Source organism: Mustela putorius, unplaced genomic scaffold, assembly GCF_011764305.1.
Source record: "Mustela putorius furo isolate JIRA1106 unplaced genomic scaffold, ASM1176430v1.1 tig00000129_pilon_pilon_pilon, whole genome shotgun sequence".
Classification (NCBI taxonomy): Eukaryota; Metazoa; Chordata; class Mammalia; order Carnivora; family Mustelidae; genus Mustela; species Mustela putorius.
Genome location: NW_025421290.1, coordinates 16417686 through 16435403, shown reverse-complemented (window position 1 = coordinate 16435403; position 17718 = coordinate 16417686). Strand labels below are relative to the sequence as shown.

General features: G+C 37.7%; 1 protein-coding gene across 1 annotated transcript in view; it reads left to right on the top strand.

Moving 5' to 3' along the window:
• The window catches only part of KCNH5 (potassium voltage-gated channel subfamily H member 5), a 302979-nt gene that overhangs the window by 191480 nt on the left and 93781 nt on the right, over positions 1-17718 (top strand). Inside the window, exon 8 of the mRNA XM_004738891.3 lies at positions 6872-7071. Coding sequence (XP_004738948.1) covers positions 6872-7071 — 200 coding nt within the window. The remainder of the gene's footprint in view (positions 1-6871; positions 7072-17718) is intronic.

Genomic DNA, 17718 nt, shown 5'->3' with positions numbered 1-17718 from the left:
GGGCATTCATGTTTGATGAATGATAATGTGTCTTCTCCAATTTATTTATTATCTTAATGTAGCCAGGGCACGTGACTCCTCAGGTTCTAAATATTTTATTGTCCTACTCACGTTAATAATGTCTAGTCCTTCTGTGTTTTTGTATCACCAGTGGTGAGACTTTGATTAGCAAAAAGGGTGTTTATGAAAAACTGTTTCTTAGGATTTTTGGTGTGTGAATATACTGGAAAAAATACTTGAACACTTACTATGTTCCAGAACTTGGTTTGTGTTCTAGAAATACAGTAAGGAGCACAAAAGACAAGGCTTGAAAAACAGCAGTAAGCAAAAAAGGACAAAGCCTATGCCTGCACTCATGGAATTTGCATTTCTAATGGGGAAGATAGATAAGTAAGTAAATGAGTAAATAAATAAATAATAAAATGATAAATAAGATTAGGAACTTAGGAGTAGTAAGGTAATGGAGATTGATCTTTGAGAGAGGCAATATTTAGAAAGGTAGTCATGGAGGCCCTCTGGGGTGAGCTGGTTTTTAAGCAGATACCTGAATGAGGAGAGAAAATAGACCAGGAGATTCAAATTAAAACCACATTGAGATATCACCTTACACCAGTTAGAATGGCCAAAATTAACAAAACAGGAAACAACATGTGTTGGAGAAGATGTGGAGAAAGGGGAACCCTCTTACACTGTTGGTGGGAATGCAGGTTGGTTCAGCCTCTTTGGAGAACAGTGTGGAGATTCCTCAAGAAATTAAAAATAGAACTTCCCTATGACCCTGCCATTGCACTACTGGGTATTTACCCCAAAGATACAGATGTTGTAGAAAGAAGGGCCATCTGTACCCAATGTTTATAGCAGCAATGGCCACGGTTGCCAAACTGTGGAAAGAACCAAGATGCCCTTCAACGGACGAATGGATAAGGAAGATGTGGTCCATATACACTATGGAGTATTATGCCTCCATCAGAAAGGATGAATACCCAACTTTTGTAGCAACATGGACGGGACTGGAAGAGATTATGCTGAGTGAAATAAGTCAAGCAGAGAGAGTCAATTATCATATGGTCTCACTTATTTGTGGAGCATAACAAATAGCATGGAGGACAAGGGGTGTTAGAGAGGAGAATAGAGTTGGGAGAAACTGGAAGGGGAGGTGAACCATGAGAGACTATGGACTCCGAACAACAATCTGAGGGGTTTGAAGTGACGGGGGGGTGGTGGGAGGTTGGGGTACCGGGTGGTGGGTATTATGGAGGGCACGGATTGCATGGAGCACTGGGTGTGGTGAAAAAATAATGAATACTGTTTTTCTGAAAATAAATAAATTAATTTATAAAAAAAAAAAAAAAAAAAAATAGACCCGGTGAAGATCTTGGAGAACAGTGTTCCAGGCAGAGGGGACAGTTAGTGAAAGTGTGCTGAAGCGTTAATAACTGTGGAATGTTTGAGAAGCACCAAGAGGGTTCATCTGACTGGAGCAGAGGGAGTGAAGGCAAGTGGAAAGTTATGATCAGTGAGGGAGGTAGTGCTCTGATTATAAGTGTCCGTGGACCATCACCAAGTTGGATTTAATTCCTGTGATGGAAAGGTTTTAAATAGAGGAGGGCCATGATTATTTCATTATTTCTTTAAAAAAGATCATCCTTTCTACTGTGTGAAAAATTGTTTGCTAGCTCTATTGATGATGGTGGTGGTGGTGGTGGTGGTGGTGGTGGTGATGATGGTGATGGTCGTGATGATGGTGATGGTGGTGATGATGATGGTGGTGGTGATGGTGATGGTGGTGATGGTGGTGGTGATGGTGGTGGTGATGATGATGGTGGTGATGATGGTGATGGTGGTGATGATGGTGATGGTGTGATGATGATGGTGATGATGGTGATAGTGGTGATGATGATGATGGTGGTGTGGATGCTGAGAGATAACATTTCATGGAGGCTTGCTCCCTATTGGATTCTCTTTTTAAAACTGTTATATTTGAGTTATCTCATTTAACACAATCCTTTTGTGAAGATTCTCTTTAAAGTTTTAAGTGAAGAAATCAAATCCTAGACAGTAACTGGCCCGTAGATACTCAGTGAACCAGTGGAAAAGCACGTGCTCAGGAAGACAATGCAAGGAGGCTAGTAAAGGTGATGAGCAGTGACTGAACTGAGGCTCTGTTCTGAAGGTAGCGCCAGCAGGAATTGTTGATGGATTAGGTATAGGAGAAGCATCAAAAATTGAATTGAAGGATGACTCTGTAGCTTTGGGTCTGAGCAACTGGTGTAACTTTGCAGTTCACTGAGATAAAAAGTACATTTGGTTGTTGGAAAGAGGGTGTTGTAAATTAGCAGTTCTTTCTTGGATATGTTTAACTTGAATGGCTATTGTGTGTCTGTAATTTGGCGGAGAGGTCTTTGAGAATTAGTAGTATAGAGATAGTTTCTGTTGAGGTCAGTTTCCTTCATTATTGTATATTCTGTCCCATGCCCTCTCTCATAAAACATGTGCCTATTTACTAGAATCAAAAAGGCAACAAATACCAAGTGTTGGTGAGGATGTAGAGAAAAGGAACCCTTGTGCACTGTTGTCGGAAATATAAATTGGCCCAGGCACTGTGGTGAAAACAGTATGTAGGTTTCTCAAAAAATTAAAATAGAACTACCATATGACCCAGTAATTCCACTACTGGATATTTATTTACCCAAATCAAGCAAAAAACACTAATTTGAAAACATGTATGCACCCCTCTGTTTATTGCATTATTTACAGTAGCCAAAACATGGAAGCAGACCAAGCGTCTTTCCATAGACAAATGGATAAAGATGATGGTGAGTGTATAATGAAATATTACTCAGCTAGGTGAAATAAGTCAGAGACAAATACCAAATGATTTCACTTATATGTGGAATCTAAAAAACCAAAACAGATGAACAAAGAAAAAAAAAGAAGAAACAGATGCATAAACACAAAGAACAAACTGATGGCTGCCAGAGGGGACAGGGCAGGGGAATAGGCAAAAAGGATGAAGGGGAGTGAGAGATACAGGCTTCTAGTTAAGGAATGGTTAAATCACAGAATGAACGTTACAGCATAAAGAATATAGTCACTGGTATTGTAATAGCATTGTATGGTGGCAGATGGGATGCAGCATAACGTATAGACCCAGGAATCACTATATTCTATACCTGAAACTAATGTAACATTGCATGTCAACTGTACTTCAGTTTAAAAGAATTAGAGGAAATCAATAGAAGCAAAAATGCTGTTCCCACCGGTATTAAATACTGCTCCTCCCTCCCCAAAATAAGACCCAAAACAGTTTTTAAAGATTCAGTTATGAAAACCTTTGGGGGTAATCTGTTGTGTCCTAATCGGGGCAGAATGAGAGGGAGGATCAAAGGTCCTGCAAGGGATTAGAATAGTACTATAAAATAAAAAAGAAAAGATTAATCGATGATAGCCACATTGCGATCAAATATAAGGGCTATTAAAAAATAGACATTTCGGGAAGTGCCTGGGTGGCTTGGTGGGTTAAGTGTCCGAGGCTTGATCTCATCTCAGGTCTTGATCTCGGGGTTCGGGCCCCATACTGGGCTTCACACTGGGTGTGGGGCCTACTTAAAACAGAATAGACATTTTGGCAAACACACACAACACAGATGTGTGCGCGTTAATCCTGGTAACACAGACTGTGGTGGGAAGCAGTGTTGTGCTCGCTCTTACTATGCTTTTTGAAATGTATGCTAGTCCTAAGCATTAAAAATATTTTTAAGGAATTAGTAGTTTCTCTTTTCAAAGATATAGGTGTATTACACAGGTGTGTGTGATATACAATATCTTATATGATATTTATATGATAAATTTTTAAAATTTTATAACATTATATACCCCCCAAAATGAGTGCATATGAAACAGTGGTGAAATGTGAGTAAGAGCAATAGTCTCATTAATTGCATTGTGCCATTTTCAATTCCCTGGTTTTGATAAATGACTTTAGTTGTGTAAGATGTCATCACTGCGAGAAGCTGCATGTGGGTACATGTGAACTTTCTACAGTTTTTTGGCAACTTCAATATAAAAAATTTTTTAAAATATAAATACATACAATTGAATGTCTTACCTTAAATTCTGACCTTGTTTAGTCTTACCTAGTGTAAGCAGCCACACACCCATGAAAATGGGAAGCAGAAGTGGCTATCTTTATAATATGCCAAACTTAATGGGATATTGATTATATTCTTCATTTATTAATGCTGCACACTTTTAATACTGTAGCAGTTTTATTCATGTTTTAGTGCTTAAACTTTTTATATGAGCAGAATGTGTGCATATTTAATGTACCCAAAAAGATGAAATGTGTGGTAATTTGTAAGACTAAAAGGCAGTTGTAAGACACTTTGGCAAATACAGCATATTGCAAACATTTTAGAGAGCCAAATAAGCTGAACATGTCAAAATAATAGGTATTTCTGTGATATTTATTGACAGCTTATAATAGCTGAACACTATTAAAAAAATGATTGTAGCATTATTTCAGTAAATTCTGAAGTGCTCATTATCTTAATGACATAAATTCTCTTTATTTCTCTTCTCTGAAAGTGAAAACTTCCATATTTTGTTATATGATTCGTCTGCCATTAATTTGTTTACATTTCTTTGTCTTTCCTAATACCAACAATGATGGAATAAAGATGTTAAATCTGTGATTACTTACTTTTTCGGTTTTTGTTTTTAAATATAAATGTTCAAAGATTTAAAGGTCCATCTTGCCATAGGCACCAACATGGATGGAGTATAATGCTAAGTGAAATAAGTCAGTTAGAGAAAGACAAATACCATATGATTTCACTCATATGTGGAATTTAAGAAACAAAATGAATGAACAAAGGAAAAAAAGAGACAAACCAAAAAACAGACTTTGAACTATAAAGAAGAAGCAAACTGATGGTTACTAGAGAGGCAGTGGGTGGGGGAATGGGTGAAATAGGAGAAGGGGATTAAGAGCACATATATTTTCAGGAGCACAGAGTAATGTATAGGATTGTTGAGTCACTCTGTTTACCCCAGGAACTAATATAACTGCATGTTAACAACACTGGAAATAAATGAATGTATAAATAAATAAATAAATAAATTCCCAGTTGAGAAATGTCAGGGCTATAGTGTTCCTACTCAGCTTTTTTGATTTGTTTTTTGTTTTTTGCTTTTTTAGCATGGAAGGTTTATTGAGCCATAGTGAAGTGATAGTACAAAGCTCCTAAAGAAGGAGGGGACCTGAGGAGGTTGCCTTGTTCCTACCCAGTTTTAACAAAATATCATTGGTCTTAAAAATTGCTCTGAAATGGCATCAGAATTCCTAAATAACAGCAAAAAACCCCCGAAAGACAAACAAACAAACAAACAACAAAAAAAAAACAAAGCAAAAGAACCCCAAGTAAATGCTTATAAAATGACAACTTTCTGTTGTGAATTTATAAGTCGTTGTATTCAGAGAACAACTGTTCTTAAAAAATTGAATGGCTTCTGAAGATAGATTAAGGTTCTGAAGTTGCTTTACTAGCTTGACTTTGTACCACTGATGAAACTGCAAAATGAGCCAGACTGTACTCAGTTTAGAGAAGTCATTTTTCAAATGCTTGGAGGATGCAGAATGGAAGTGACCCCTGGTGATACTCCACTTATTTGTGAAATGCTTATGGAATGTATGTGATTGCTAAATACTGTGTTTATGAATATTAAGGGGAATAAAATACTGCCCCTTTTCAAAAGGGCTTGCTGCCAAGCAAGAAATGGAACCAAAGGGACAGGATAGGGTGGGTGGGTAGAATTGGAGGTACATTGAGTCTGAGCTGAACTCACTTGTTTTTAAAAGCTTTTACAAGATGAGGTCAACATTGGTAGCCTGACCACATCTGGAGAGAGAAGTTTTGGTGAATTATGGGTTGAGGGAGAGGGGAGCAGTCATGGGTATCAAAAACTCTACGGCATTCATAGGGCTCTGTAGATACATAACAGTGGTCTGCAAGTTGGCTTTAAAATGATGGAATCAAAAAACTTAGAATGCTAGGATTAAACATGATATTATTATTATTATTTTAAAGATTTTATTTATTTATTTGAGTCAGAGAGAGAGCAAGTGAGCGTATGAATGGAGGGGAGGGCCAGAGGCAGAGGGAGAAGCAAACTCCCCATGAAGCAGAGAGCCTGATGGGGGGCTTGATCCCAGGACCCTGAGATCATGACCTGAGCCAAAGGCAGAGACTTAACTGAGTGAGTCCCCCAGGTTGTCCCTAAACGTAACAACTGGAATTGTCAGGCACGTGCAAAGTTTTAAGTTAGCTCTTTATTCCAACCCTGTTTTTTTATTTAAAAAAATAGAACTCTTTAATTTGTCTTTATTCCCTATATTTCTGATGTTCTCTTAAAAATATTTATTAGCAGAGAAGTATTCCAAAAAGCTAAAACAATCAAGCAGTGAAAAAGAGCATACATTTCTAAACTGGATCTTCAATCCCTGAAAAATGTAAATTGATTAGGCTTCATTCAGGAGGACAAGGCAGCAGGATATCTCTAGTCATAAAGCTAGAATTCCTTAGGCAGATTATAACTCTGGCTTATCTCATCTTTAGGAAGCTGAGTTTGCCACATTGTTTTGCCATACTGACTGGGGTGGCACATATTTGTGAAGTCATGTTTCTCAGACTGAAGGTAACATTTACTGAGTGAATATCAAATTCCAGGCACTCCTCTCAGGGATTAACATGCATTACTCTCTAAGAGTTTATAAAAGCATCTCTGTCAAACAATTCATTGATTAATAAATATTCATACTTATTTTTCACTTGGGATATTTGTTTTAATTTCATTATTTCTTCTTTTCCAGCTCTTCTTTATGCAACTATTTTTGGAAATGTGACCACAATTTTCCAGCAAATGTATGCCAACACCAACCGATACCATGAGATGCTGAATAATGTGCGGGACTTTCTCAAACTCTATCAGGTCCCCAAAGGCCTCAGTGAACGAGTCATGGATTATATCGTCTCAACGTGGTCCATGTCCAAAGGCATTGACACAGAGAAGGTAAGGGTTATTATTATTGTTGTGGTCATTTATTTTCCATCTCAGTGGGATCTTCAGATGCCTGTAGCTTTCCCACTCAGGTATTGCTGGTATAATGGCTTTGTAAATGTTACGCTGTTTTTCATAAGTGACTTAGCAATCAATCGTAGTATGTATTGAGTGCTTAGGAGATGCAAAGCACTCAACCGTTAATCATCAATTTAGAAATTGTGGTTTCTGAAAACTACTAATTACTCCCTTTCCCTAAAACACTTGTTACCAGAGTAATTTCCTACATTCCTCTAAAACTAGCTCTGCTACCCTCTCTCCTGGCCAGTCTTATTCTTGATTTCTTTTTTGACTTTTTGCCCATTTTAAATTTAGAAAGAAATGTCCTTGCTTATAAAGGAAAAAAGTGAGCCCTCCATTTAAATCTCTCCCCTCTCTCACACATGTTTACAAAGGAACATACAATTCTGTATTTTCTTCTTTTCCTTACACAAATCTATAAAGTGGATACCACCTCCCCAGTCACTGGGCGTCTCTAAGTTCTAGCTTATCTTTTCATGAAATCTCTTCTAATTTTTCCCATCTATCTTATATTAGAAAAGAAGAACCCAAAATCCTCCTTAAAATAAACAAAACTGAATTAAAAAAATAAATTCTCACTTCCTCCACCCAGCTGATTCACATCAAATATCAGGGATGACAAGGAGGGCTTGCCCACGAGTTTTAGAGAATACCCGTTTTGAGCTTTTTTTCTTTGTAAGTATCAGGGGAGGCGGCTATTTTTAGGTACTGAATTTTGACATGATAATCCATGTCCCACAAATTCAGTCTGTTCAGTTTGTTCTTTAAATCACACGATATTGACTTGGAGATTTTCTTTAAGGTCTGCTCAGTAAGCACCATTCATTGTTAAAAGGAAAGAGCAAATGAGCAGAGTAGATGTTCTGTCAGAGGAATTTCCTTGAGGTAGTTTAAAGCCAGAACAGCTGTCCTTAGGAGCAGATGGTTGAGGGGATATTTAGGGATTGAACATGGAAGAGTTTGAGGGAGGGAAGCCTTCAGGGGAAGCGCAGGTGAGAGGGAGGGGGAGGGGTAATTATTCCAGGAATCATGAAAGAGAGTGAGATTTCTGTCTTTCAGCATCTTACAAGCTGCAGTATTCATTTTCTAGTTAAATGGCCATTAAAATGGAATGTATGACCATAGGCGGGAAAGGACAAACTACATTCTGTGGAATTTGATGTATCTATGCCTGAGCCAAACAATATATGGTTATGGGGAGGGTATCCAGAGAAGGAAGAGAATCTTCCTCAGGGACACAGGTGAGACTTGGGGTTTAAGACATGAAATGCGTGATGTTCTTTGAGGTGCACATTCAGTGAAGCTGAGATCAAGAGGCAATGGTTTACCTTGTTAATCAGCATCTCAGTTAGAAGCTTTTCCATTTAGAAAATGCAGTGGGGTCACATGATAGCTGGCAGAAAACATCAACCGAATGATGGAATAAGGGCCCTTTTTGTTTGAAAAGAGACTGACCCATAGCCTATGCCACAGATCTGTTATTTGTCCGATTTTTGAGTCCCTGTTCTCTGTATTCCCAGATGGAAGGGAGCCAATTAGATTCCCACAAGTTTCCTCTCAAGGATCTCTCTGCTTCACGAGGTAGTGAGGGTCTTGTACTTTGGCATGCGTTGTGTCTGGAAGTGGGTACTCCAGGCAGTGGGGAACAGTTTATGGGTTCCTAGTATTTACCATGGGTATTTTTGTTTTTGTTTGTTTGTTTGTTTTTTTGGTTTGCTTATTTTTTGTGGTCACAGAAATGTGTTTTTGATTAGGGGAGTATACACAGAAAGTGGAGTAATAGGAAAAAAAAAGATTGGGAGGCTAATAATAAAGGTAAAATAAAATGTTAGTTCCAATGAAAACATTCTTAAAGAACTAAGTCAAAAAAACTTAAGTGGGTTAGATTTTGGATAAGAAAAATAATCACAGATGTGCTTCCTCACTGAATGGAGAATCCAGAAAGAGTAGTTTTTGACTAAAGGGGGTAGCAGAGTTAAATAACTGACAAATCTGAAATATTTGTTACGCATGTATAAAACATATTTAAAGTTTAATTTAATGTGACAGCAAACTCTCCATGTCTATGTTGATTTCTCCCAGTCTATTAAGAAAATCCCCACCCAGATGTGTAAGAAGTAGCTGTAACAGAGCGGAGCCTGGGAGACAGTTGTAGGAAATTCTCATGAATTGTATAGTCAATGAGGGTGAATTTAAAAATGCATTCTTAGAGAAATAGACTCTGAACTTTAGAGAACAAACTGATGGTTACCAGAGCAGGGTTGGGAGGGGAATGGGTAAAACAGGCATGGGGATTAAGGAGTGCACTTGTCCTGATGAGCACTGGGTGACATATGGAAGTGTTGAGTCACAACCTTGTACACCTGAAATTGATAGATAGATTTGGCTAAAAAAGTAAAATCTTTAACACCAAAACCCATGCAAATGAAAATAGAGTATATGCAGCAAATATCACAAGTGAAGGGTTAATTGCCTTAATATGTAAAATGATTTTGCAAATGAATAAGAATTAGAACACCTGAGGAGAAAAATGAGCTAAGTACGTAGTTAATTCATATAAATACATAAAAACATAAATTAATAATAAACATAAAATATTATTTTAACTTATAATAAATAAATATTGAAATAGCAAGAAACCATTTGTAATATGTCAAATGGGCCAAGATAATGCCCACTCTTAGCAAAAGCTGTAGTGACTGACACTATCATGTAATTCTGTTTTTTTGTGTGATTTGGTGTGGCATTTCTTGAAAGCAGTTTGACCAAGATAATATCTTAAACTGGGGGGGCACCTGGGTGGCTCAGTGGGTTAAGCTGCTGCCTTGGCTCAGGTCATGATCTCAGGGTCCTGGGATCGAGTCCCGCATCGGGCTCTCTGCTCAGCAGCAAGCCTGCTTCCTCCTCTCTCTCTCTGCCTGCCTCTCTGCCTACTTGTGATCTCTCTGTCAAATAAATAAATAAAATCTTTAAAAAAAAAATATCTTAAACTGGGGGATATTCTAGAGCTCAGTCCCTGTGCCTCTTCCCTTTTCTGTTCATATTCTCTCCTTCGGTGATGTCATACAATCTTATGACTTTAAAAATGTATGCTAACCCTGCCCAAATGTACACACTCACCTTGGACCTCTTCTTGAACTGCGGACTCCCTTATCCAACTGCCTACTCACATCCCGTGAAGCTGTCCAGGTCTGAACTCCTGTCCTGCCGTAAACCTGCTCCATGGACGTTTTTCCCTAATGCAGTTAATGGAAACTCCACCCCTCAGTTGCGTAGACAGACCTCCCCACATTAAAACCTCCACCCAAACCTGCTGGCTCCACCTGTGGTTCTCACCACTCTATCACCATCTCCTTGTCCAAGTCAGCATCATGTTCAACCTGGGTTATTATAGAGCCAAATAACTGGTCTGTCCCTTTATAGTATATTCTCAGCACAGCAGCTTTTGACCTTATATGGCTTTCATAATAAAGCTTTCTATCTGTCATCTATCTATCTGTCATCTATCACATATTCATCTGTACTGCAGGCTTTTTAGAGAATAAGAATAAAATTGATGAGCTTGCTAAAATACAAGGGTGGAAAAAGGAAATGAAAGATTGATGATAGTAATCAAATAAATACTGTAATTCACAATTTTAGCAATATGAATGCATTCGAGGATGTAGCTTTAGTAAACAGCATCTGAGTTTTAACAGCTATCCTGTTTTTGATGTCAGAGACCTCTATTCAACTTCCTCAGTAAGCCAAGTACTTTATCTTACTATATGTTTCTTTTTCTTTCCTTTTTTTTTTTTTAAAACATTTTATTTATTTATTTGACAAACAGAGATCACAAGTAGACAGAGAGGAAGGCAGAGAGAGAGGGAGAAGCAGGCTCCCCGCTGAGCAGAGAGCCCAATTTGGGGCTCGATCTCAGGACCCCGAGATCACAACCTGAGCTGAAAGCAGAGGCTTAACCCACTGAACCACCCAGGCGCCTCTTACTATATGTTTCTTATCGCATGTTTTGTTGATGGTCTCCTTCAGGTATTTTATTACTGTTGGTTGTTATTATGAGTATATACTGAAAAAGATTGAAATGTACGAAGTCAAATGTCTTTGTTCTAATGCTTCTCTTGTTAGTTCTGAAACAGTGAGATTTTTTTTAGTTGCTAGTACAATAGAACTTAATGATGCACTGCAACTAATTAGAGAAGAACCTTTGCCCCAGTTACTGACATTTCCTTCTATCATTTCCACATATTTAGTTTTATAGATTTTTTTGAATTCTGCTTTACCCCACAGGCAAATTAATCACCGTGATTTAACTCAGTCTTACCTTGCGTTACATGAATAATTCTTCCTCTAATACAAATTGTGGCATTAAAGTCAGGACTGACATCAAGATTGTAGCATTTCTATCAGGGAAGTTTGCCTTAGGCAAATTTTCTATATGAAACAGTACTGAGATTAATTTTACTTAGTTGAAAGTATTTTATTGACTACTAATTGCTATAGTTGCTTTAGATTCTTTTCAAATTTAATAAACAAAATCCATTCTCTAGGCTTTGCTACTCGTAACATCCTGTGCATTTAAAAGACTGAGAAATGGGTGGAATGAGTGAGGATTTAAAAAAGAAAAAGGAGATTATGGGGAAAAAATAGAAAGGATGATGAAGCTTAAACCTTGTCGTTTTTTATTTTTCACGGTCTCACTTTTCCTCCTAACATGTAATTTGAAAAAGATCAGTAGAAAAAAGCTCTTTGGTCTTCATTTCTTGTTTTATGTGCTTTATAATAAGCATAAGGTATCAGTAGGAAGATGTATTTATATGAAAAGTTTTGGCAGAAATATGCAAAACATTCAGGCAGAAATAGGCCTTTAGAATTTCAACAAATTGAGATTTGAATATTTTAAAATCTTAGATTATTTTTTTAACCAAATCTATGAAAGAAGTACTCTACTCCTTCCAGATATGGTGGGCAATATATTTTGTTTTTCCTACAAGTTAAAGTAACTTCCTTTTAGTCAGTTTACTTTTATCTTTTTTTTTTTTAATTGAGAGAAGCATGTCTAAATATTTGTCTTTGTATTCCTAAATGTGAAAAACAGGAATGACATTTTCACACCTGTCTCATTTTCTTGGTTCAATATTCAAATACATCAAGAGGTTCCTATGGCAATGTACAATAGAGCCTAAGAGTGAAGGCACCAGCCTTCCAAGAAAAAAATCTGTAGACAAATGTGCTATGTTAAATAGATCATGTGAATCCATACATTTGAGTGTAGTAAAATAAAACTGAGTTGGTCTTAACATGAATTATAAGTACTCTTGTCTTTGGATCAAAAGAAATAAGAATCATTCCAGTCCATGTTAATCAGATCATACATAAAATACTGTGTTATAATTCTAAGTGATATTTTTAAAGAAATACTATCAAATGATAGCACACTTACCAGAAAATAACCATTATGGCATGAAGTTCTGGGAATCTTGTTATATGGTGGATAATTAAAGGCAATGTGAATATTTAGTTTAGCTAATTGAAGACCTGGGGGGAGTTATGATAGGTGATTTTAAGTATCTTAAAATGCAGTCATCTAAATGATTCAGGAGAAAATTAACACCCTGCTGGTAAAGGATACAGGCTGAATGTTGTACAAAATGGACTTGCATGTCTTGATACTAATTTGGTAATATTAAAGAGATTATATGATAATTGTGTCTGAATGATTTGGCATACTATTACATATCATATATTATTTCAAATTCAGACACACATTCAAGATATCCTATATAAAAATTATAGAACAATTGCTGAAAAAGAAAAAAATTGGGGGCATCATGTTGTCTGATTTCAAGCTTTACTACAAAGCTGTGATCACCAAGACAGCATGATACTGGCACAAAAACAGACACATAGACCAGTGGAGCAGAGTAGAGAGCTCAGATATGGACCCTCAACTCTATGGTCAAATAACCTCCAACAAAGCAGTAAAAAATATACTGGAAAAGACAGTCTCTTCAATGAATGGTGCTGGGAAAATTGGACAGCTACATATCGAGGAATGAAACTCAACCATTCTCTTACACCATACACAAAGGTAAACACAAAATGGATAAAAACATCTCAACATGAGGCAGGAATCTATCAAAATCCTAGAGGAGAACATAGGCAGTAAACTCTTCGACATTGGCCACAACAACTTCTTTCAAGATATGTCTCCAAAGGCAAAGGAAACAAATAAAAATGACCTTTGGGACTTCACCAGATTAAAAGCTTCTGCACAGCAAAGGAAACAGTCAACAAAACAAAGAGGCACCCACGGAATGGAAGAAGATATTCACAAATGACACTATAGACAAAGGGCTAATATCTAAGAACTATAAAGAACTCCTCAAACTCAACACTCAGAAAGCAGATAATCACGTCAAAAAATGGGCAGAAGACATGAACAGACACTTCTCCAAAGAAGACATACAAATGGCTAACAGACTAAAAATGTTCATCATCATTAGCCATCAGGGAGATTCAAATCAAAACCACATTGAGATACCAACTTACACCAGTTAGAATGGCCAAAATCAACAAGACCGTAAACAAGTGTTGGAGAAGATGTGAAGAAAGGGGAACCCTCTTATACTGTTGGTGAGAATGCAAGTTGGTGCAGCCACTTTGGAAAACACTGTGGAGATTCCTTAAGAAATTAAAAATAGAGCTACCCAGGGGCACCTGGGTGGTTTAGTGGGTTAAAGCCTCTGCCTTCAGCTCAGGTTATGATCCTGGGATCCTGTGATTGAGCTCCACATCGGGCTCTCTGCTGGGCAGGGAGCCTGCTTCCTCCTCTCTCTCTGCCTGCCTCTCTGCCTACTTGTGATCTTTGTCAAATAAATAAATAAAATCTTAAAAAAAAAAAAAAGTAGAGAGCTACCCTATGACCCTGCAATTGCACTACTGGGTATTTGCCCCAAAGGTACGGATGTGGTGAAAAGAAGGGCCATATATATCCTGAAGTTCATAGCAGCAATGGCCACAGTTGCCAAACTGTGGAAAGAACCAAGATGCCCTTCAACGGATGAAAGGGTAAAGAGGATACGGTCCATATAAACAATGGAGTATTATGCCTCCATCAGAAAGGATGAATACCCAACTTTTATATCAACATGGATGGGACTGGAGGAGATTGTGCCAAATGAAATAAGTCAAGCAAAGAGAGTCCATTATCATATGGTTTCACTTACTTGTGGAGCATAAGGAATAGCAGGGAGGACAAGATGGAGAGGAGAAGTGAGTTGGGGGAAATTGGAGGGAGACAAACCATGAGAGACTGTGGACTCTGAGAGACAAACTGAAGGTTTTTTTAGGGGTGGGGAGTGTGGTGAGCCTGGTGGCGGGTATTGTGGAGGGCACGTATTGCATGGAGCACTGGCTGTGGTGCATAGACAATGAATGTTGGAACACTAAAAAAATTATAGAATAAGATTCTGTAATAAGTCATTGATTATCTTCTCAACAGTTTTTTATTAGTACATTTATGTACTGTAGTTTTACAAATGAAACTAATTTTTTAAAAATTTGGAGCAACACAGAATCTCTGTTGCAGCTAAGCTGCGCCACGCCCCAGAGACAAATGGCATATTTTTTCTATGGTTGTTGAGTAACCTGTTTGTTGAGCAAAAGAGACTGTTTAGTCTATTCTTGTGAGGGACTACCCTTTAGCCTGTTTGTCAAAGCTTCATGCCCTGACTTCCCGAGAACTCTGACCTTTCTCCCTGACTAGAAATGTGGTAGGGGAACTTTACTGTTGTCATGGACACATGGCGGTTCATTTGTTACCCATGGACATGGTTGGAAGCAGAGTCATTATGGATATTCCTCTGTTCTAGCCGACTTACAAGCTTTCTCTGAAAATCTAGATTTTATCTGAAACTTCAATTTTATTTTTTCTTCCATGTATCAGAAAGTAACCCTCGAGGGTTTATGAGAAACATTACAAGTAAAGGAACACTTTACTATAATCTCTGATGATGTTTCAGAACATTCAAGTGTATTTATAGTTTATCGTGACTTTTGGCATAGTTTAGGAGTGTTCCTGTGCAAGACTGGTATTATTGTTAGCTGATATAACTATCAGTAAACTTTCTGTGTGTCAGGTAGTAGACAGTATCATTTTGTTCTAGGAATGACTGGGAGGCACTGTATGACTAAAATAAACTCTGAGTGACCCAAACCTCTCTCCAGGAATGTTAAGTGTATTCTTTTATTTAATTTTTAACTTTTTTTTTTTTTTTTTAGAGAGGGAGAAAGAACATCTTAAGCAGGCTCCTTGCCCAGTGCAGAGCTGGACATGGGGCTCTATCTCTATAACCCTAAGATCATGACCTGATCCCAAATTGAGAGTCAGACACTTAACCAACTGAGTCCCCCGGGCGCTCCATAAGTGTGTTCTTTTTATGTACCATGTTGAAATTACTTCAGTGCAGTAGCGTGGGCTGGCTTGTATTTTATTTTCTTACCAAACTTCCCCTAGTCTCTGAGGAAGGGACTAAAGAATCATTCGCTATCTATATCTAGAATGAGAGGAAAAACTTGCTTACTTAGGGCAATGGATGACTTGTGCAGTAGCATGGCTTTATATAGGTGGGGAGGACTGGGTTTCATTCTTCTGTGTCCACATCTGTATTGGAGATACAAACACCCACTTCACTTATCAGATAGAAAGATGAAAAGTATCCAAAGAGAAACAATAGTAAGTGCTAACAAATAATTTAGTCTGTGGTTATGGTTTATTTCTTCCTTTACCAGTTATAAATTATGAGAACTTGGTCATGCCTGGCACCATTTTTAATCTTCGTCTTTAATCTTAGTATTCAGGGCATACTGCCGTCTTTAAATATAGATGAAAATAGAACCTCAATTGTAGAGTAATTTGGATGAATAAAATATTTCTATATACATACACACTGCACACAAATGCACAGACATATTTTAGACTTAGGGGAAAAATTAACTCATGAATGAATCCACACGCTGCAGACAGTATTAGAGTTTGAGTAGGTGTGTGTATCCAACCCGTTATTTTGTTCTGAGCTGCCTTGATTGATCTGTTTTCAGACTCTCACTAGAGTAAATCTTCAGAAACATCTATTGAAAAACCCATTTTTGAATGAGATCCTAGCGTTTCCTACAACTTTTGCAGTTTACTAGACAAAGGTAGAATTATGCAGATGGTTGGATTTTAGAAATGGAACTTGAAAAAAAAAATGTCTCCATTCCTGTGATTTCTGTTGTTATTATTTGACTGTGTTTGTTAGATTAGATTTTTTTTCTTCCAGGGCTCTGTGCCTTTCTATCTCTTAGTCACTTTCCCTTCTCTTTTCTGGTTCTTACGATAATACCTAAAAGATGCTTGTATGTTGGCTCACACTGATTGTTTTGTTAATTTTGGATTCGTTTGTAGTTTATGAAGTACTGAAAAGCCACTTTTAGCTCCTTTGCTAGTAGTGCCAAATAACCATGGGCATCTCTGTCTGGGACAGCAGAAGGCAGCAAGAGGGTGGAGAAAATAAATACATTAAAGGAAAAAGAAAAATTGTTATGTAAGAAAGAGATTCCTCTTGTCGCTCACTGACAATTGCCTGAAATGCTACTTCATTGCCCTCCTCCTGGGCATGATCCTGGAGTCAAGGAGCGAGCACATGGCTATGCAATCTGGTGGCTTTCTTTCAGGTTTTGCTTTCTACGAGTCTTGACCTGTCTCGAGAGTGAGACCTTCAGGCATTCTCTTCTTTCGTCACATTAGCATTCTTCCAGATTTCTTTATATCCAGAATTTTCTGGAGAAAGTCGTCATTTCCCTCATTTCGCCTGGGGCATTTCTGAGGTACAGAAGGCATCCATTAAAGAACGATCTATATTAAGGCAGAATTTATAAATAGGCAAATAACCGTCCTTTAAAATTGGCATCCACATCAAACAGAACCATAGTTTTGTAGGATATTGTAGTAATTGCTAGGGGGTGGAAAGTAAAGATGAACGCAGTCCATGCTCTTGTGATGTTCAGTGTCTAAGGGGGAGGAAAGACTTAAATAACCACGGAGATAAACATAGGATTCCAGATCATGAGGATCCTTGAAATACAATATAGGGAGCTATGTAGAATTTTTATAGGAGGAGAGGGGAGGAATCCAGTTTGGAAGGATGTGGGTCCAAGAAGGTGATAGAGAAAGCAGTAGAATTTGGACATAAAAGCTTGTTAGAAACTGAAATTCTTCACGTGTTTTATTAAAAAACACAAATGACCTATGTGATAGTCATCATTACTGATTTGAAGATGGAAAAGAATAGAGAGGAGAGAGAACAAAGATCCAGTTAGCCCATGAAGTCCTAGTAAGTTATTAGTTAACCAACATTAACTGTTCATGGCTTATACATTCCATGTGTCAGGGAATAACTTCAGCTGATCATTCACAGTGGTTAGAAATCGTACTCTAAAGCCAATACCAGCATAAGATGGTATGGTAGTACCAACCTCATTGGTACCCTAATCCTGTTTAAATTAAACAACACGTATCTGTTTTGAACTGGGTCTGCT